This window comes from Ahaetulla prasina, chromosome 1, assembly GCF_028640845.1.
Source record: "Ahaetulla prasina isolate Xishuangbanna chromosome 1, ASM2864084v1, whole genome shotgun sequence".
NCBI lineage: Eukaryota > Metazoa > Chordata > Lepidosauria > Squamata > Colubridae > Ahaetulla > Ahaetulla prasina.
In genome coordinates, this window is record NC_080539.1 from 216232466 (window position 1) to 216254548 (window position 22083).

At 39.6% G+C, this 22083-nt stretch overlaps 1 protein-coding gene across 2 annotated transcripts in view; it reads right to left on the reverse strand.

Annotated features, from left to right (window-relative positions):
- RAPGEF4 (Rap guanine nucleotide exchange factor 4) overlaps positions 1-22083 on the reverse strand; it is a 151520-nt gene that overhangs the window by 39479 nt on the left and 89958 nt on the right. For both annotated transcript variants that reach the window (XM_058190484.1, XM_058190475.1), the window contains exons 5-11: positions 15719-15840; positions 14501-14687; positions 10511-10595; positions 8493-8553; positions 6480-6556; positions 5322-5468; positions 3167-3285 (exon numbers count right to left, since the gene is read on the reverse strand). In XM_058190484.1, coding sequence (XP_058046467.1) covers positions 3167-3285; positions 5322-5468; positions 6480-6556; positions 8493-8553; positions 10511-10595; positions 14501-14687; positions 15719-15840 — 798 coding nt within the window. The remainder of the gene's footprint in view (positions 1-3166; positions 3286-5321; positions 5469-6479; positions 6557-8492; positions 8554-10510; positions 10596-14500; positions 14688-15718; positions 15841-22083) is intronic.

Sequence of the window (22083 nt, forward strand, 5' to 3'; positions counted from 1 at the left end):
TGAAAAAATATTTCACAGAGTTTTATTTTATTGTTCAGAGCTTAAATAGGGAAGGTGTTATTTCTCCAGATTCAGTGTAGAAATGTAGCATTATTTTATATGTATTCATTTCAATTTTAATATTAATTTTAATTAACATTAAAACTGTAAAATACAGTGTTCCTGTAGGAGATGACCAGGCAAAGCCTGATGGAAGGGTCAAATGCATCATCAGTTTGGGGTAGCTATGCTCCCTTAAGAGATCTAAATCTAGCCCCCTTTGAACTCCCTTGACTCTTATCCAGTGCCAATTTGCCTTGATCATCAGTAGATCAGATTCTTGTGTATATGTAACATGAAGTAAACTCATAGTGGTTTTGAACCCTATCCTGGTTCCTGATTTCTTATGCCTATTAGTTCCATAATATTATGGATCTTCTTCATCTTTGATTTAATTTTCTAGAATCTACTGTAAAATTACAGGGGTAATTACTTCACATATAGCTACTTCATTATTTCTTATTTGACTAAGGCCATAGTGATTGACTGAGATTTTTACATTCCAAGGTTTAGGTTGTCATTTTTAATGAGTTTCTCTGAAAGACATACAATTACAGTTTTTCCTTTTTAACTTAGAAAATATTTTTTTCTGTTTTTAACTTAGAAAAATTGGGTTTTTTTCCTTTTACGCGGATTATTCAACCCATTAATGTTGGTTGAGAACATTTTAAGTTAATGCATAATTACAATGTTTAAATTAATTTATGAACAGGTACCTGCTACTTGATTCAGTTTTTGTTCTTCTAAGTCTTTATTTCCCTGTTGTATTACAGATAAGGACTGAAACATTCTATTAGCATCAAGAATAGCATTAATAAAGTACGGAAGTATTTCATAGCATCCCAAACAAGCACAAGATAAAATGGAGTAGTCCATTTGATCTTTTTATCCTGAAGAATAATTGTAAAAATCTCAAGATTTCTCATCTTCCCAAATATAGTTAAAAGCACATCTAGTAAAATCTCAATTATTCTCCCTCACCAGTTTTAGAGTAGTTGCATTTCATTTTGTTTCAGCATTGTGTCTTTAGTTTTTATGCAAATTGTACAAGTACTGGTATATTTCATGGCAATTTTCCCTTTCTTGTTTCCCAAGATTTTATTTTGAAGATTTCCTGAATTTCATCCAGATGCAGATGTCTTTAAGTCTAAAGTAGGTTTTCCATTTCTCTTTATATACCTTCTCTACTCAAATATTCAAGTATACCTCAGAACTTTGTTATTTTAATGCATGTAACATGTAATGTTTCTGCTAGTTCTAATTCAATTTAATTCTTGTTTATGAAACTTCTGAACTGAAAACAGCTCCAGATGTCATGTTTGCCTTTGTTTTGTCTCAATGTGCCGTGGTGTCTCAAAGCGCCGTGGTGGCTCAGGCTGTAAGATAGCCTGTTATTAAAACACAGTAGCCTGCAATTACTGCAGGCTCGAATCCCACCAGGCCCAAGGTTGACTCAGCCTTCCATCCTTTATAAGGTAGGTAAAATGAGGACCCAGATTGTTGGGGGGGCAATAAATTGACTTTGTAAATATACAAATAGAATGAGACTATTGCCTTACACACTGTAAGCCGCCCTGAGTCTTCGGAGAAGGGCGGGATATAAATGTAAAAAAAAAAAAATGTCTATGGAGATTCTCAGTCATCCAGGCCATGATTGTCTCAAATGTGTTTGTCCAATTGTCTTTTAAAGAAGTACCTTTGAGATTATTTTTATCTGTTTATTCTGATGCTGTACTTGTTAATTTGTTAAATCTGTCATTAATATCAGCCTTCATGCTCATTATGTCTCTTGAGTTCAATTTTGCCTCCATATCTTGTTGTCTTTACTGAATAATTGATAATGATATTCCACTGTACACAACTCACCTATTAGAAATAATTTAAACTGAGGAAAACAAACAGAAGAATCAGCTGGGCCACTTCCAGTTTGGCTTCTTCTCTATTCCTGCTAAATTTTGCTTATTTTATATTCAGAAGTTCTATTCATTAAACTTAACCATGGCAGATTGTAACATTAAGACTAAGATACCAAATAAAAGAAAATTCAGTAATCACTGATAACAAGATATATAAATGACCATTAATACCTAAGAGAGGGAATCACATAAGTGAATGACTTACGCATGTAAAGCTGTAACTTATATTAAACACTGAAGTCATATATTAGAAAGTTGTTTTCCTGGTTTTATAGAAAAATAGCACAGAAGCTAATGGGGAGATATTCTACTTTCACATTTTGTCCCAGGATCTACTCTAGAGAAGAGTTTTAAGTAAGTGTGAAATCCTAATCAAAAAGACCAGAAGGAGAAAAAAAGCATATTGAAAGATATCCTATCTTCAGAACCCTATCCGATTTGGCAAGGGAAATGTAGGAGATGACCAAGGGTGAGCCTGAGGGAGGGGTCAAATGCATCATTAGTTTCAAGTCGTTTCATGTCCATGAGAGATCTGAGTCCAGCCCACCTTGAATTCCATTCACTCTTATCTACCGCCAATTTGTTTTGACCATTAGTAGTTCAGATTGTTGTAGAGAGCATGAGTTTGCATTAAACCTTTACATTCATTTTAAACTACCTGAATTTCCTGCACTTGACAGGAAACTGGGCAGGAGAAAAGCTGAAAAGCTGAAAATAAAGCAGCAGCTGAATGGTGTCACACTTATAATCGAAGTCATAATGAGAAGAATGTAGGACATTGAGCAAGAGGGAGGATCAATACAAGTTTGTGGCCCAAGCAGAAGTAGCAATAGAAGCACAAACAATAATAATAATGACCTAACAATTTGGAAAGAGTTAAGGACATATAAAAATAACATTAGAAATTAAAATCCAGTAACTAAAATCTTTGTAATAACTTTCCTTAGAGTTTGTGATTTTTTTTTTAAAGTTGCAATACTTGATGCGTATTCACACCGAGAACTGCATAGAATGGTTTTGGAAAATGAAGGGTCTCAACTAGCATGCTTGGGCAATGATAAATCATGCTTTCTATATGGCAAGGGAACAGTTGATTATTTTTTTTGAAATGTGGCACAACTCATTCCTCCATAGAGAGAGGTCATGATGTAAATTGAGTAAAATAATTTGGAATTATTAAACATCGTTGACAATCATGAATGAAAACATACTTGTGCTGCAGAGGCTGTGTGTTTCCTTGATTAAAAGGCCTGTTTCCTGCTGGGATCTTCTCTAACACCAGGACATCTTGGTCATGTTCCTTCAATCTTACCGTGTTTGCTTCAACATCCTGAAAAAGGATTTGAACTGTCAACGTGGTAGGTGCTAAATGTCAAAAGAGTAGCTTGGGTCCTAATCCCAATTCTCTATAGGCAGATCCAGTAGAGATTTTATAGGAAGAAGAGAGGGAGGAAGTAACATTCACTCATTCCAATTTTCCCCTTCAACCCTCTCCACCATTCTATTGTGAGCTGCCCAGTCAATTTGGAGTTGGGCAGTCCCTTAATTAAACTAATAAAATTGAATGAATGGATGGATGGATGGATGGATGGATGAATACATTGCCTCCAGTGGAGGTTGCTACCGGTTCACCCTGGTTCGGGCAAACTGGTAGCAGCGGCAGCAGGAGGCTCCACCCACCCACCCAGATACTTCTGCGCATATGCAGAAGCATCGCACGCAAGCACAAGTGCACCCACAAGCGAACTGGTAGTGACGGGTTTTGAAACCCGCCCGATTGCCTCCACTTTTCACAGTGGAAACCCCAGATTTTGATACCAGAATAGAGCTGGAAAGGGAAAGATAGTCTGATGAAAAATCCTATGCCTAAAGCACTCCTCATACCTATTAAAATTCAGTTTCTCTTGGCCTGTAAGAAGTAACATCTCAGCAGCCTCTAGCTGACCTGGCTGATTTCAGAAGCTAACCAGGAGTAAGTAGCTACATGAGGATTCACTTGTAGATTCTAGGACTGTTAGTTAAACTGAGAAATTGAAAAACCATTCTGGGGGAAGAAAATAGAAACCTATTGCCAAATAAACCTGTGTGGCTGAAGCTCACATAAACCTAAGGGTAAGTTTATGTTTTATGTTAGTTGTAATACAGGTAGTCCTCAACTTACGACCACAATCGAGCCCAAAATTTCCGTTGCTAAGTGAGACACCTGTTAAAGTGAATTTTTCTCCATTTTAGGACTTTCCTTACCACAGTTGTTAACTGTAACACTGCAATCGTTAATGTTATGGCCAGCAGAACTGGCAGCAGAGTCAGACAGTGAGGAAGTTGGGGAGGAACATGGCCCAGTCCTGGAGCTGGGGAAAGTTTGGACAAGGGCTCTGCATCGGAGGCAGAGAGAGAGATAGTGAGGCAGGCAGAGGAACAGCTGGAGCCCGTTCCCAGTGTGCGCATGGGCAAAGCTGCCAGAAGACAAGAACAACTCAGAAAGCAGGGTCAACGTGGGAGTAAAGCTACACCTTGGAGATGATTGGCCCCTCCCATAGGAAACAAAAGAGGAGTGAAGAGGGAGGGGGCTTTTGCAGGAAACAATTCGTTCGTTCAGTAGTTTCAAGAATGAAAAGTTCTGTTCGTGACTCTAAGAGACTCTGTGCCAAGTTTTGCCTTACTCTGCGTTTGGAAACAAGTTATGTGGCAGTTTGACAAGCGAGATAAGGTGTGTTGAAAAATATTCCTTTGAAAAACTGTTTGGATAAACCTTGCTGACTGTGAATGAAAGTAATTCACAGTCATGTAGATAAAAGAGGTTTTGCTGGGACCAATTCCTGCTTCCTGCTTTTTAAGGGAGCCTAGTCAGAAGAGTTAAGTTAGTTAAATGGTTGTTCAATGAATCTAGCTTCCCCATTGACTTTGCTTGTCAGAAGGTCACAAAACCCTGGGACATTACAACCATCATAAATACGAGTCAGTTGCCAAATGTCTAAATTTTGATCATGTAACCATGGGGATGCTGCTATGATCATAAGTGTGAAAAATGATCATAAGTGACTTTTTTCCAATGCTGTTGTTAAGTCTGAACAGTCACTAAACGAGCTGTTGTATGTCAAGGACTACCTGTAGCAGTTTGCTGTCATGATCAATTCACTCATGATAAAACATAAATATGATGTCATTGCAACATTCAGTAGAGCTCCTCAGTCAGAGACATGATACCAAAAACTTTTAGACCACATAGTTTCTGCCACGCATAAATAAATGCAAGAAACCTCAACATACAAAGGTTTGATATTAAATGATATTTAATATTTTTAGTATTCAAAAGCGATCCCTTATTCAGGATAAATGACTCAAGGTTATTTTCTGCACACTCACCCGGAGTATCCTATTAAAGTCTTCTTTATCTACTCTCAAGAAGTGGCAGTTCTCTTCCCGTAAAACGATGGAAGCTGCTCTGGGAGCATCATTCACTAATGCCAACTTGCCAAAATCATCACCTTCGTGTAGAGTACACACCACACCCTAAAGAAGACAACAGAAATAGCAACAAAAATACATTCACAAGAAAAAAATACCATAATTTTCATCTTATTCTATTGACACTTTATATACACACAATGGATTTCTACCCCAAATAGTATAACAGATGCATCTGGCATAAAATCAACAGCCAATATGCTGGCAGGGAACAAAGCATGGCAGCTGGTCATTATGAATACTGGAAAGAAAAGGGCAAAAACAAAAAAAAATGGAGTCCATCCTCTGAAACTGGGTTCAGAAGTTGACAGACGTCTAGCTCTATAAAATGAAGCCAAGTCTGCATTTTGTCTTTGTTTGTAAAGTTCGGCTCTCTGTCCTTATAGAATAGAATAAGAGAGTTGGAAGGGACCCTGAAGGTCCTCAAGCTCAAAACCCAACTGATCAATCACATCTTTCAGAAAATATATTCTACTTTCAGTTCTTCTGGCCCATTTAAAAAGACTTGCAATCAAAATAGTTGATAATCAACATTTATGGGGCAGGCTATGGGAGACTGGGTGAGCAGGGTCTTGCTTGTGCAAACATGGAAGAATCATGGGTATTGTGGAAGAGAGAGCAGGCTTTGTTTTCATACCACATTAGATATTGGTTTATCGATTTCTACTTATATATAGTTTAAATGGCCATTTACAATAAAATGTAGAAACTCCCTTTTTTTCCTGGAATCAGGATCTATAAAGACACCAAAGGTTGTACCCAATGGTAATGAAGCCATGTGACACTAGAAGTTCATTTTAGAACGCAATTTTCATCGGCTTCCTCATATCCACTATAGCCTTGCAGGATTCACAAGAACAATATAGGACATTAGGGGAGGAATTTGGTGAAAACCCTCTGATTTGCTTTGTACAAGCCAAATTGTTTTTTCATCAGTGCCACCAATGGACTTAGCCTATTGCTTCCACAACAGAAAGGAGACAGCTCCTACGGAAAACACATGGATACAAACATTTAGGAAAGAAAATAATATTAAGAAATTGTACAGGACAATACCTTTCCATAAATTACTACGTTGACTGAACCCTTCAGAATAATATACCAAGATGTCCCCTCTTCTCCCTGATTAAATACTGCGAAAGAAAGAAAAAGTAGTTAGAGCAAAGCCACTTTTAATTGTCCAAGATCTTGCAAATTCTACATGAAAAACTATTGGATTGTTGACATCACTGTGACTGGATGCAACTGAAGCAAAAATGCCAATCCATACCACATCATTCTTCCAAGAAAGATGTAGGGTACTAAGACCAGTCATGCTATTTTGCTATTGGTAGTAAAATCTACAGCTACCTTTTTTCACTCATTAGCAAAAAAGCAATGGAACTAAATCAAATAACTGACAACTTTCTTGGCTCTCCATAACATCCAGAATCAGTTGGCTTGAAGCAACGATCTATTTCTGCACTGGCCTGGTTTTGGCCTTTTTAATGCAGCTATCTTGCAAAAGACAACCATTTCATTCAACTTGTATGTGAAGTATATGAAAGGAAGCTTCTGTTGTTGCTTTTAACAATTACGGTAGAACTAAAATCCCATCTAAAGCTCAACTTAAAAAGTAGCAAAATGAGACTGCAGAGTTCTGAGACTGAAAGCAGACAAATCTATTTGACTATGAGTAAAATCGCATTTTAATGTTTTTACACATGGCAAAATTTATTGCAAGAAAACCAGCAGTGTTTCTTTAGCAACTTTATAACTGTAGCATTATAGCAATTAGCTTTTTTTTTTGTCTTTATAAGAATTATTATTCTTATCCATTAACAGTTGTCAGAACTAATTTTGGCTAGTTTTCTTCTTCATGATTCAAGCCCTACCCAAGGGCTCAGAAATCTGATTGTCTAATTATTCATGATGTGCCCAGCAGTGCCATTGTTTGTAGCTGAACCGATGTGTTCCAAATTTAGACAATCTAAATTCTAAGTCCTTGTGCAATGGCACTTAAGGCTCAAATGAATGATTGGTACCACTTTGACTTCTTCTTCCACATCTTTGCAATCTCTATTTGAAAATCAAAGTATTTTGCAATCTTTTCTAATTCCTCATCTTCTATGTTACTATCTCTTGGAATGGCTACAACAATAAACCAAACACGGTTCTTTGCAATGCTGTGTCTGGTGGTCATTGAGCAGTCAGAATTTCAAATCCCATTAAAGTTTTGCTTTGTCATTTTCAAGGATTTTATCTGCGATTTTACATTTCTACTAATTGTTTTTTTTTACAATGAATCTGTACTTTTTCATCCCTCCCAATGCAATATGGGATGAAGATGGGCAGTTCTTAAATATGACAAAATAAATATATATATATATTTGATCATGCCTTTCTATGGTAATCTGTCTATGGGATTTTATTATGTAGTCAACAGTCTCATGACACTCTCTAGCCAAAATGGTTTGCGTTTGTTTTTTCATTTTTGCTTGGATGGCTTTGTTGCACATGTTCTATGAGGCTGCACAAAGAATTCCTTCTGTATATTCCTTTTGCCATATTCCGATAACTTCATCATTGTCATTAACACTAATCGAGTTTGGTTTCACATGATAATCAATTCATCTGACTCCGGATTCCACAACTAAGTTGACTTTGTATATAACATACAAATGGATGAAGACTGTTGCTTGACATAGTGTAAGCCGCCCTGAGTCTTCGGAGAAGGGCGGGATATAAATGCAAATAAAACAAAATAAAACAAAACTATATTCTTCTATAACAAATTCATTTCACTCAATTATCTGTCAAATTTATTTGAGAGATCATTGGAGCTTATGGCCAAATAATAATTACAAAATGCATAAAGTTATGAAAATTAGATATTACACTCCAGTCCCCTTAGGGCTAATCATTGCCCAGACTAAAATCCAAATTTTAGTTTCTCCCATTTCCTCTTAATAAAAATAGCCCAGTACATTTTGTGCATTTACATTCTTGGGCTTTTCAAATAACACAGAAAATACAATTTACTCAATTGCAGATAAGCTTAAAACTACCATTAAAAAAAGCTTTACTTACAAACTGTCCCTGCTTTGGGATGTGATTCAAACACCAGAACACCTGCTAGTTCTCGTTTTACCTTGAAGAAATACACATATGCATTACATATAAGTTTTTTATATCCTTGAACTGCATGGCTGTCTGTAAACTCAAATGGGGAAGGAAGTGAGAAGGGAGAAAAGAAAGAAAGAAAGAAAGAAAAAAAGAAAGAAAGAAAGAAAGAAAGAAAGAGGAAGGAAGGAAGGAAGGAAGGAAGGAAGGAAAGAAAGGAAGGAAGGAAGGAAGGAAGGAAGGAAGGAAGGAAGGAAGGAAGGAAGGAAGGGAAGAGGCATCAAAATATTTCAAAAGATGTTAGGCAAAAATCTCCTGAAATCAGCAAAAAAGAGTCCTCAAGACATACTGTAAATTCATGATGTAAAGCTCCTCTCACAGATGAGGCTAGAATTGCATGACAAGGAAATACATTCATTCATATAATCCCTAATAGGTGCCATTGTAGTCACATGCTAGACCAGGGGTGTCAAACTCGATTTCATTGAGGGCCGCATCAGAGTTGTGTTTAACCTTAGGGGTGGGGGTGGACATGACCAGGGTGGGCGTGACCAGTTTGATGTCACTCGTTCGGGGGTGCCTGGGGTGGCCCGAGCACTCTGACAGAGAAAATGTCTCCCAAGCTCCATTTTTGGCTGCAATGGCCTCCTGCAACCCTCTGCCAGTGAAAACGGAGCTTGGGAGGGCCATGTGTACCCTCCATTTTTACTGGCAGAGGCACCTCTGACCAGTCCTTCACTGTTTCCAGGGTGGCCCCATGGGCCAGATCTAAGCACCTCATGGGCTGGATCCGCCCCCCAGGCCTTGAGTTTGACACCCATGTGCTAGACAATCTTTCTTTATTGTTTAGAGGTTATGGCAGCCATACCATAGTTGACAAGTTGACAAGCTTTGAGCAGGTGGGAGAGAGAGAACAAAATCTGTATCCAGTTATATTTCAGATAATTCATGTTCTTTTACAATGCTGCCTCCTAAAAAGACAAGCCTTGAGCTATACTTTCTCACTCTTCCTGAAGAAAGCTGTATGTTTTACTTTCTCTGCATTCCTGCTACCTTGTCTAATGTTTCCCGCAAGTCAGACTGGAGTATACCTACTACCAACAGAACTCTGACACTTCACTATATTTATTGTGGATTGAAAGAGAAAATTATACAGAATGCACAAGAGTATGAAAAAAATCCCAGATTGACTGCTTGATGGTAGTAATCTACGGCAATGCATTGGTACCATCATATATTCGAATAGCAGACATAATCACTTGCATTAATGAATAATATAAGGGCACAAAATAGATTCACATTCAATGAGTATTATGAATGTCTGTGTTCTCGCAGTCTTCTCTCCCATGTGGAATGACTGAGCCTATTAAGTGTTTCTTCCCTGTCCAAAAAAGCCATGGAATATCTGTATGTAGTGGCCAATAATATTGGAACAAGATGAACGTATGTCTCTTGCCTTAGTTCCAGTGGTGGGATTCAGCCAGTTCGCACCACTTCGGGACAACCGGTTGTTAACTTTCTGAGCAGTTTGGCAAACTGGTTGTTGGAAGAAACCATTAGGGCAGAGAACCCGTTGTTAAATTACTTGAATCCCACCACTGCTTAGTTCCCTCCTGAAAGATATTTTCTATAAGCAGAACTGCTGAGTCTAAGTAGCAATCTTAACAATTAAATCCATCCGAAAGAAGAGCCTTCAACAGCCTGGAACTGGATCAGAGAATGAGCAACCCTGCAGCTCTAATGGTTATCATTTCCCCCCAGAGATTTCAATATAATAAACAATAATCCTTTCCAAATCTTCATCTCTATTCATCTGTGTGGAGGTTACACTTTTATGGCCATCTTAAGGAAGTAGAAGGCAGAGGAAAGATTGGGATGTTACTATACGCAGCCCATATTTATAAATAGCTAGTCACTAATCAGCCTTAGGCTGCCTGCCTGCCTGCCTGCCTATCTTAAGTTAATAAAATATTTTAAAAACTCACTGTTGTTGAAAGATGAGATAAAGCTTTAATGTGCAAAAGTTCTTCATAAATAATTTCGAGATCATCCACAGTTCTCTGCCCAGGTCTATTATAAAAGATAAATACACACCCATTATGTTACATTACAAATGGTTTGATTTTCAGTCATATTGTTGGTTCAAGAAATTATATAAATGATATCAACTCAAAGTGCTACCATAGACAATATTCTGCAATCTACTGTAGTACTAATGGGGGGGAGGGGGGGCTGGCTTTGGGCCTTGTCGATTAACAGAGACCCAGGAGGTCTCTGTCGCTGCCCCCATCCCTTTGGAACAGCCTACCCCACCCCCAGTGCTGTAGGCCCCCCACATGCCCAGCTTCAAACAATTTCAAAAAACCTTGTTTTTCCCTAGGCCTTGGGACAGGATGTTTCTGATTAACCCCTTTTAATTGGGCCCAAGTATGTTGAATGCTGTTCCCTCAGACGACTGTTCCTTTTAACTTTGTGAAGCTGCAGGGAGTCCTTTTGGAGCTGGGCTGCCTAGGAATTTCATAAATAAATACATAAAGTCTGCAACTGTGGTTAATCAGGGTTTCACAGCACACCTGATTTCTATTCTTGCCTCATGCAGGTATATGCTCCATTTACTATTAGGACTGATGCACAGTCATATGGTGAACAGTAGAAACAGGCACAAACAACATAGACAGAACATGTGGTTTCCCTCTTTTGTTCTCCCCTTCTAACTGGATCTGAGAATCCCCTAACTTTTCAAAGTGAATTCCAGGAGTTCAATTCCAGCTGCAGAAAAACTAAATGGATTCCACTTAGTATTTATCTATTTGTACGTTTAACCTCCAGAATACAGTAAAATAACAAATTAATGTGTTTTGTTGCCATTTCCCCTCCTTTTCTATAGACATTTTATGACATCGATTGTGAATAATTGTTTTTAATTAAATTGAATTTATTTGAAATTCATTAATTTATTTCAGTGTATGGAACTGATCAATAATACTTCATCTGACTGGGTAGCAACCCTAACAATAAGTAAAGCATTATTTTCATGAGCCAATAGTAGCAGAGTGAGCATCTATTAGAGTTGAGTTAGCCAAGAAAAAATTCTTCCCACTGTCACTATAGTTCTCTAAGCTACTCTGACAGTCTTCACTCATAAAATAGTCTTACATCTTCCAATTTTGAAAGAGATGCAGGAATGCATTCATCCTATGGACATAGGAAAAGAATGTCTTTTCTACAGAAAAAAAAATCTAGAAAAAAACTTAGAGATCTTTCAGCCTAATATGAATCAGACCCAATCTTGCTTCACGTCCATATCCAAATAAGATCATCCAGGTCCAGCAACCTGCTAAGACAGTAAAAATCTCTAAGGAATGCCAAGACTGTATTCTAAGCTAGAAATTAAAAGAAAAAAATCTGAGAAGAAGGCAGGGACAAACCTCTTCCAGGGAACTGCATAGCCATGATAAGTCACTAGGAAGAAAGCAAAGGTTGCAGAAGACTAAAAATGTTCATTTGCTAAATTAAATTCCAATTCAATCGGGTATTAAGCAACACTTTCTTTTGTGCAGTCACAAAATAAATTTGTGAAAACTGCTTTGCCTTCCAAACCACAAATTCTAAGTTATGTTCAGGGCTAAAAAAAGTTAATTATACACAATATACACACAATAGATATGTGAGCCATATCTCACTTGATGATGTCACATTCAAGGATATACCGTACTTGGGAGAAAAAATCCCTTAGACATGAAGCCATTTGAATAATTTTGGGCTACTCATTTCAGTCTTTGCGGGGCAATGTCCAGCCAGGCAGGCAGGAAGGAAGAATTAAGTAGGGAATTAGCCTTGAATTGTTGTGCATCTACAAGAGATCCGGGACTGACACCGCCCCCCCGCAAGCTCCCTGGAACCTTATCTATCTTTCCCAAGGAAAGGCTAGCCATCCTGGGGAAATTCCTGTATTATAGGCAGAATGTATACTAAAGTAGTTATCTTGAACTCTACACATTTGGATCTGGTTGCTTGCCCTGACAATCTTAGGAAGAAGGCCATGGCCAAACCATTTCTGAGAAATGTTGCCAAGAAAACAGCACAGACCTGTGTATGTAGTCACTAGGAATCAGGGTTGACTCAAAGGATGTAACACACCCATACACAATCAGGCTTCACACCAGACACAACTTACATATATGGTGGTGCTGTGTTTCAGAACATGGTTCTCTGAGCTGGGCAGCTTTTCCTGGACACAGAATTTTAAAAGTTCCTTCCTTCATACTCTGCTTGCCAGAGATTGATTGATTTGAGAATCGCAGATGATAATGTTTGGAGAAAGTAGGGCTGCTCTTTAAAATTCAGGAGTTACTTGTTGCACGTCCTCTGTCCCTTCACACAGTTCTCTTGAGGTAGCCATCTTGTCATCCATACAATGGACATTCCCTCCCCAAATAATCTGAATCAGATTCATAACTCCCACATAAATGTGTGTCAATGGGAAGGGGAGGTGAAGACATGATGTCAAGATATCATCATGCAAAGGCCATGAGTTACGTGTTTGCATCAGGCGTTGGGATGTAAGTATGAAATGGCAACATATGTGTGATGACATCACCATGCGTGTGTTGTTATTTTGGCATACTGTGTTTTGGCATGAACGCCACTGCTCAGAATGACTATTCATAATTTAAGAACAAACAAATCACTACAGATACGGTGACATTCTAGCTTGGCTCTTAGAATATCAAACAGGTAGCAAGTGAGGTAGAAGCCATCATTATAAAACAACTGCCTATTTCAATAACACTTTCAAATTAAATGCCTTGTTTGATGTATATGTCTAACAGGTTCCAGTGAACCAACATTTTTGCTAAACAGGTAACTCAAATACACATTAAAAAATAAAAATAAAAATCCATTTTGGTTGTCACTTCTGAATCGCACCATAATTTTTAAAAGAGAAGTCACATTTTTCAAGCAGTTTTTCAACGCACACAACAGATTTGTATTCCTTAATACATACACCATTAGAACCAGGCAGCTTTGTTTGTAGCACTTTTTTTTTAAAAAAGCGAATTTTATATTTAGAGCAATGTATGTTTTTTAATAAAAAAGGGGGGGGGGCACCCCTACCAATAGCAACCAGGGTCTGCCAATTTTCTCCCTGCCGTTTTATTCTATTTTTTTTAACACTACAGACAGTCTTTCATCATTTGACAGTTAAAATGTTGCAGTATAATAAATAAAGAATTTTTAAAGTTCCCTGTCAAAACAAGTGACACATTTTGCAAGCGAGTTTCAAATTCAAAACAATAGAAAGCACCTTTTAAAGCAGCAGTGCCATTATACAATCAAATGCTCAAAGTAATCTTTTCAGCATTTTTTAAAAATAAAAAAAAAATACATTATTTCTTTCTTGGTAATTATATGAATTTTGCAACCTCTTGAAGAATTGCAAGTCAAAGGCAGCAGCTGTGGTAATTTACAAGCAGAGGATATTTTTCAAATCAACCCAGAGCCAATAACCTACACTTCCTGTGAACTTTAATAATAGGATCATGATAAGTAGGATAACTAATATCTATCTGGACTACTCCAAAGACTGAAAATCACTGCTAACAAAACTTTTTGCACCTGGAAAGTTAGTATTCAATGACGATTAGCCTAGACTCTTTCTGCCTAAAAAATAAATTTTCACCCAGAGAATTCTTTGTACAGCAGAAATTTCCATCACATTACTATAGGGCATGTAAAAAGGTACAGTGTAATTCTAGGTTCTTGGCAACCAAGCCCATGAAAACACCTGATTTAGTTTAGGTCTTTTGCTTTATTCTATCAAAGAAAGCATATCTGAGTTATCATTTCAATCAGGTTTTTGTGCACTGCTTCTCATAGCTAAATACCAAAACTGCACACGCCCTGCCAAGCATACATACAGGAGAAAGATTTAAATCAGGGTCTCAAAAACAATAATCTATTAACCATCTTACGGCTTCCTAAGAATCATCCTCATATGAGCATCAGGTCCAATCTGAGCAAGCAGGAGGATGGTGTCTTGCAGCTCTTCGTCACATTCCTTCTTTTCTTCCTCTGTTGGCATCACAGGGGCATCTTCATGCTCATCGTCCAAAAATCGATAAAATAAATATTTGTCCTGGAAGTACTGCTCCTGGTCGACTGAAAGCAGCAATAGGATATAAAAGATTGATGGTAGAAAGCTTTATTATCTTCAACACCATTAAATGATACAGACCTGCAGTTCTCAGCAGGCAAGGCAGGGCTCTTTATGGAAGTCCAGCCAGTTGCCAGAAGACTGCTGGACTTCTCATAGATCTCTGCCAACAATGGCTCGCCTGCGCCAGAAGAGAATGTCAATGCTGGTGATTCAATACATTAACAGACAACATGCTCATTACTTTGTGTTGGATGTCAGTCATGAAATATCTATGACTCTTCCTCGTATCTGACTCCACCACATCTCCACTACGTGAGCTTTAAGTATCTCTCTTCTACTGCAAGATTTTTCGGGAATGACTAGATTACTGACATGCTATTTGCATGAAAGGTCAGTTTTTAGCTTCATCCAAATTTTGAATTCAATATCCACACCCACCAAATTTCTATAAAAAGTTTTCATGTTTCAAGTAGGATTTACAAACAAGCGCGTGGCTTCTTCACAGGAAGTTTTAGAAAGGAAGCCATTTTTGCGGATCTAGCACTGTTCACCCAAAGGTGCTTTTTCAAGAGGCAACTGGACTTCCTTGTTTTTCTTTGAAGACGTTTCGCTTCTCATCCAAGAAGCTTCTTCAGTTCTGACTGGATCTAGCACTGTTCAGTGATTTTTAAAAATCCAGTTTGGGTGTCTGAAGGCTCTCTAAGAATATGATTTGATGTAGAAGTGGCTCTGTGGTGGAAGCACCAAATGAAGAGGAGGAGGAGGAGGCTCTGCTAGAGGGAGTAAAAAGACATTCCAACCTAGAGTCCAATTTGTGGAGAAAACATCTTAGATCTGACTATTGGTCCCCCTTTAACGTGCTTATCCTCTATTGACAGTGATTCTCCTAGAAACAGACTGTATCGCTGGACACTGGAATAATTATATCTGTCAAGCATCATAATTTAAAGTATAGGTTATGAACTTTAATAGATTTCCATTGCTTCCGGTTAGAATTACTGTACTAAGGAGCCTATGTTCTGGATTCTCTTACCATGATTGAGAACACCTTCCTCCAGCAATACTTGCCACATGCCCACAGCTTGGGTCCGTAAATGAACGCAGGAACTCTGCTGCATTATCCAGTCTACCAATTCTGTTCCTACACAGCATTGTCTGAAAGATGGAAACAATATCAGCAATTTCAGGCGCAAAATATTTAGCAAAACTTTGTTGCTGCTGCTGCTGTTCTTGACATATTTATAGACTGACTTTCTTTCAAGAGTGCCAGGCAGCTATGTCCACTCAGAAATAGATGAAAGTTACTACAGGTAGTCCCCAACTCATTGACTGTTCAAAAGGTATGACAGATACCCCCCCCCCAAAAAAACGAATGACAGCTGCCCCCTCATGGTCATGTGACAGCATTTGGGGCACTCAGCAACCAGCGCACATTTTTGGCTGTTTGCAGCATCCCTTTGTCACATGATCGTAATTTATGACATTTTTGCCAAAACCCAGACTTTACTTTTGGGTTTTGGCAAAAACAATCCTTAGCAAACAATCGATTTGTTTTATGACCATTGTGTTCACTTAAAAACCACTGCAAAAAAAGTCACAAATGGTCACCTGTTTTATAACAATCACTATTTATGGTTGTAATGCGCAGGCTCCTTTATAGTTATCAATAGAGACTACATGTATGAATTGAGTTCATCCTATACTTACAGATTTCTGTTTCCCCAACAGAAGGATTACCTGCCACTCAATTCTTCCTAGCTCCTAGGAACTCACATCGCCCAGTTTCATAGGATTACATACACATGGGTGTCAAACTCACAGTGTCACGTTGCTTCTCATGTGACTTATCACAACTTTTTCCCCTTCACGGAGCTGGGGTGGACATGGCCTGCACATGATGCATCTGGCCCACGGGCCACCAGTTCGACACCCTGGATTTTAGACAGGGGTTTATTTCCTTTTTGGGAAAAAGCCTTGATTCAGTTTTGCTGAAATGCTGCCTCTGCAGGGTTTATTGAACTCATTTCATGTAACTTGCAACACATATCACCTGACAGGGTTTCCTTCTGCTGGGCAGATTTTACATCATAATAAACAAAATGTGTTGAGCTTTCTGAATATGGTTGTGTAAGTTTTAAACATTAATTTTCCATGCAGCCACCCACAGCAGTCTGTGGAGGAGACTGTCTTTCAAACTGTCAAACAAATATACATAAATACAGGCAGATAAACGCATGGACAATAGATATATGAAGATGCTAGAAACTTATTTGCCTCTCGTTTTTATGAAAGGATGTTTGTTAATTTAGAGCAGGGGTGTCAAACTCAAGGCCCAGGCTGGATTCGGCCCATGAAGTGTTTACCCTGGAAACAGCGATTCCTTGCACAAGAAGCACTAGAAACATTTAAGACAGTATATTCAGTGACTGGATAGCTTGAAATCAAAAAGATGACCAGTGATTGGTTGGCATTCACTACATTTTGCTGTTAGAATACAGCAAATGGAACAATGATTGATCAGTGATTTCTATGAGTTCCAGACTCAGAAACAGACTACAGACTACTTAGTTCTTGCTTAACAATTGGACTGGAAACTCTGTCGCTAAATGATAAACGATCAGTATATCCTCTTTTTGCTCCATTTGTTCTCCTTTTCGATTGTCCTTGCCCTGCTTTGCCAGTTTAGATATGTGGTAACCCTAGCTGAGAACGTTTGAAATTGGCAGAGAATGAGGATCATGTAAAGAAATTGTGGGCTGTTATAATTGTGCCCACTGTGAATAACAAACCAACAGAAAGCCTCAGTGTATTCCTAGCTGCAGGAATCCAAAATGCCATGGCCTGACTTCAAAAGCTTTCCTCAGATAAGAAAGAGGTGAAATGCTACTGGTTCGCACCGGTTCGAGTGAACTGGTAGTGATAAAAACTACTGGTTCGGGCGAACCAGTAGAAAAAAAAAAAGCTACCAATTCCTTTGAACGGGTATTTCCAACGATCAGCTATGTCACACAATTTAAAATCTCTAGAAAGCAGGAAATCTTGCTTTCTAGTGAATCTAAATCGCGTGGCACAGCTGATCCCCCCCCTCGCTGTTCCACTTACCTCCCCAAGCCTCCTTTTTCCGCCGTTTGGCATGTAATGTGCATGCATGTGCAGCGCGTTTGGCACACAGCATGCCTGCATGGCCAGCGAACCAGTGGCAAACCGGTTCAGATTTCACCACTGCCTCAAACATATCCTGTGCTGATAGGTAGCAGCAGTCTAAGATCAACAACTGTCTCACTATTCCTCCTATGGGCCCAACAGACCCTGTCTAGCTTAGGAGCCTTCTGCGAATGTTGACTGTTGAAGAAAAGCCAGAAATATATCTATCAACAGAATGAGTTTTTATAATTTTAAACAATAGCAGTTATTCCTTCAGGGCAAGGGCTGCAGCTGATGTTTTTGAATGAAATGCCAAAGATGGGAGACTAAACAGTGAATGCACCAGCATCTAGGGATGAAGATCCTCAAGAAGCCTTCCCTGGACCCAGCTGTTTTGAGTAACTATCGTTCAGTCTCCAACCTTCGCTTTGTGGCGAAGGTTGTTGAGAGTGTGGTGGCACACCAGTTACCCCAGTACCTGGATGAATCTGTCTATCTAGACCCGTTCCAGTCCGGTTTCCGACCCGGGTACAGCATGGAGACAGCATTGGTCGCATTGGTGGATGACCTCTGGAGGGCCCGGGATAGAGGTTATTCCTCTGCCCTGGTTCTCCTTGATCTCTCAGCGGCTTTTGATACCATCGACCATGGTATCCTGCTGCGGCGGTTGGAGGGATTGGGTGTGGGAGGCACCGTGTTTCGGTGGTTCTCATCCTATCTCTCCGACCGATCGCAGACGGTGTTGGCAGGGGGGCAGAGGTTGACCTCGAGGCGCCTCCTTTGTGGGGTGCCACAGGGGTCGGTTCTCTCGCCTCTCCTGTTCAACATCTACATGAAGCCGCTGGGCGAGGTCATCAGTGGTTTTGGGGTGAGTTATCAACTGTACGCGGATGACACCCAGCTGTACATTTCCACCCCTGACCACCCCAATGTAGCTGTTGAAGTGTTGTCTCGGTGTGTGGAGGCTGTACGGGTCTGGATGGGGAGAAACAGGCTCAAACTCAACCCCTCCAAGACTGAGTGGCTGTGGATGCTGGCATCCCGGTACAGTCAGCTGCAACCGCAGCTGACTGTTGGAGGCGAATCATTGGCCCCAATGGAGAGGGTGCGCAATTTGGGGGTTCTCCTGGATGGACGGTTGTCTTTTGAAGATCATTTGGCGACCGTCTCCAGAAGAGCTTTTTACCAGGTTCGCCTGGTCCGCCAGTTGCGCCCCTTTCTAGACCGGGATGCCTTATGCACGGTCACTCACGCCCTCGTCACTTCTCGCCTGGACTACTGTAACGCTCTCTACATGGGGCTCCCCTTGAGGTGCACCCAGAGACTTCAGTTATTTCAGAATGCATCCGCGCGGGTGATAGAGGGAGCCACTTGTGGCTCCCATATAACACCGATCCTGCGCAGGCTGCACTGGCTTCCTGTGGTTTTCCGAGTGCACTTCAAGGTGTTGGTTACCACCTTTAAAGCGCTCCATGGCATAGGACCGGGATATCTTCGGGACCGCCTTCTGTTACCACATGCCTCCCACCGGCCGGTACGCTCCCATAGAGAGGGGCCTCCTCAGGGTGCCGTCAGCCAAACAGTGCAGGCTGGCGACCCCCAGGGGGAGAGCCTTCTCTGTGGGGGCACCTACCCTCTGGAATGAGCTTCCCCCAGGACTTCGACAACTTCCAGACCTCCGGACCTTTCGCATGAGCTTAAAACATATCTATTCTTTCGAGCAGGACTGGCTTAATAGGGTTTTTTAAATATGGATTTTATTGGGGTTTATTTTATATTTTGTATTGTATTTTAAATTTAGGCTATTGGAATAAGTTTTTTAAATAGTATTTTTATTGAAATGTATCGTATTATTTTATTTGCCTGTTCACCGCCCTGAGTCCTTCAGGAGAAGGGCGGTATAAAAATTAAATTATTATTATTATTATTATTATTATTATTATTATTATTATTATTATTATTATTATTATTATTATTATTATTATTATTATTATTATTAAGATAAAAAAAATTGAAAGTCACGGCAATATAATTGAAGCCCACCCCTTTGTGAATACAACTTCAGTGCAGATTAAAAAAAGGGTGGAGCTTTAATCGTGCTGCCACAACCACTATTTTGCCTTTTTGACCACTACCACCCACATCCCCTGGATACCGGTGATTGGATTTATAAAAAAAAAAAAAGCATTTGTTTTTATTTTAACTTAATTAAGGTTCTAAAAGTTGTTGAGAAGTTCAAGGAGATGCATTAAAAACTATGGCGAAGGGAACTTCACCTGGCCTTGGTTGGGCAGTAAAGTTTTGATTTAAAACATAAATGATAACCATGATATATGGTACAAATATATTAGAATATCTTGTTAATATTCTAGGCTCCTTTCAGAAAAATGTAACACAAAAATCTGGTTAATATAACTTCTAAGGAATAACAACTTTTCTATTTATAAACATCCGTTGTCCCAGGAAACTAGAGGTTTTGTTTACTTAAACCAAACCTGACACTGTTTCAAAAGGATTGTGATTCATTGCTATGTATAGGGAAAGCAAGCTTATTTAACAATGCAAATATAATCATCTTGTTTCTCAGACAATAGCCTCATCACATGTAATTTACCATTTCAGTGAGAGAGACAAAGAAAATAAGAATATGTTGACATTGCTGAAATGACATGGCAACCGAAGCCTGTACTTCAATTTATGAAAACATACCCCAAAATTAAAATAAGACTGAAAGCTTTCTGCAAGCTTCATTACAGGTAGTCCTTGACTTCCGACCACATTGGGACTGGAACTTCCATTACTAAGCAATGCAACTGTTAAGTGAGCCATCACGTAACCTTGCCCGATTTTATGATCGTTTTTGCCATGCATGGTTGTTAAGGAAATCACATGGTTGTTAAAGCAAATCTAGCTTCCTCCACTGACTTTGTTTGTTGAAGGCCTCCTGGGAAGGTAGCAAATCATGATCATATGATTGCAGGGACACTGTGACGGTTGTAAGTGTGAGAACCAGTCATTAGTCATTTCCCGACAGTTAAAGCAATTAATCAGTGGAATGACTTGCCCCTTAGAAGTTGTAGGTGATCCAACATTGGAGGATTTTAAGAAGAGACTGGACAATCACTTGTCTGAAATGGTATAGGGTTTCCTGCATGAAGATGGGCTTGGACTAGAAGACATCCAAGGTCTCTTTCAACTCTTATTATTCTGTTTTCTATTACCTTTTAGTGCTGTTGTAACTTTAAAAAGTCACTAAATGAATGATCATAAATCAAAGATTATGTGTAATCTCTTGGAAAGACACTGAATTTGTTCAGCAATTTTGATATAGCCATTAATTATCAAATAAAGGCGATGGCTCACTTATTTTTAAAATTGGAAAACATTTTAGAGAGAGAATGTGACTGATACGTTGCATGAGCTTATAAAAAAAATGCAGGAATAGAGAATACAACACATAATGCCTGATGACCAGTCATTTCCAGTCTGCTATTCAGATAGAATAGAATAGAATAGAATATTTTTATTTATAGACCGCCCTTCTCCCGAAGGACTCAGGGCGGTGTACAGCTAAGAATAAAATACAGAAAGAAAACAACAATACAAAACTAAAAACAACCCTTAAAAAACCTATTTGATATGGCTACCTATAGATAAAATATTACCCTCTAAAATTTACAAAAAATTTAAAACCCATAAAATCAGGTCAGGTATTTGTCGGAGCCAAGGGGGAAGCTCGTTCCATAGGGTAAGAGCCCCCACAGAGAAGGCCCTCCCCCTGGGGGCCGCCAGCCGACATTGCTTGGCTGACGGCACCCTGAGGAGCCCCTCTCTGTGAGAGCGCACCGGTCGTTGGGAGATAGACGTTGGCAGTAGACGGTCCCGTAGGTATCCCGGTCCTAAGCCATGAAGCGCTTTAAAGGTAGTAACTAACACCTTGAAGCGCACCCGGAAGACAACAGGCAGCCAGTGCAGTCTGCGCAGGATAGGTGTTACATGGGAGCTCCAAACTGCTCCCTCAATAACCCGCGCAGCCGCATTCTGGACTAACTGGAGTCTCCGGGTGCTCCTCAAGGGGAGCCCCATGTAGAGAGCATTGCAATAGTCCAGACGAGAGGTAACGAGAGCATGAGTGACCGTGCATAGGGCATCCCGGTCCAGGAAGGGGCGCAACTGGCGGATCAGGCGAACCTGATAAAAAGCTCTCCTGGAGACGGCTGCCAAATGGTCTTCGAAAGACAACCGCCCATCCAG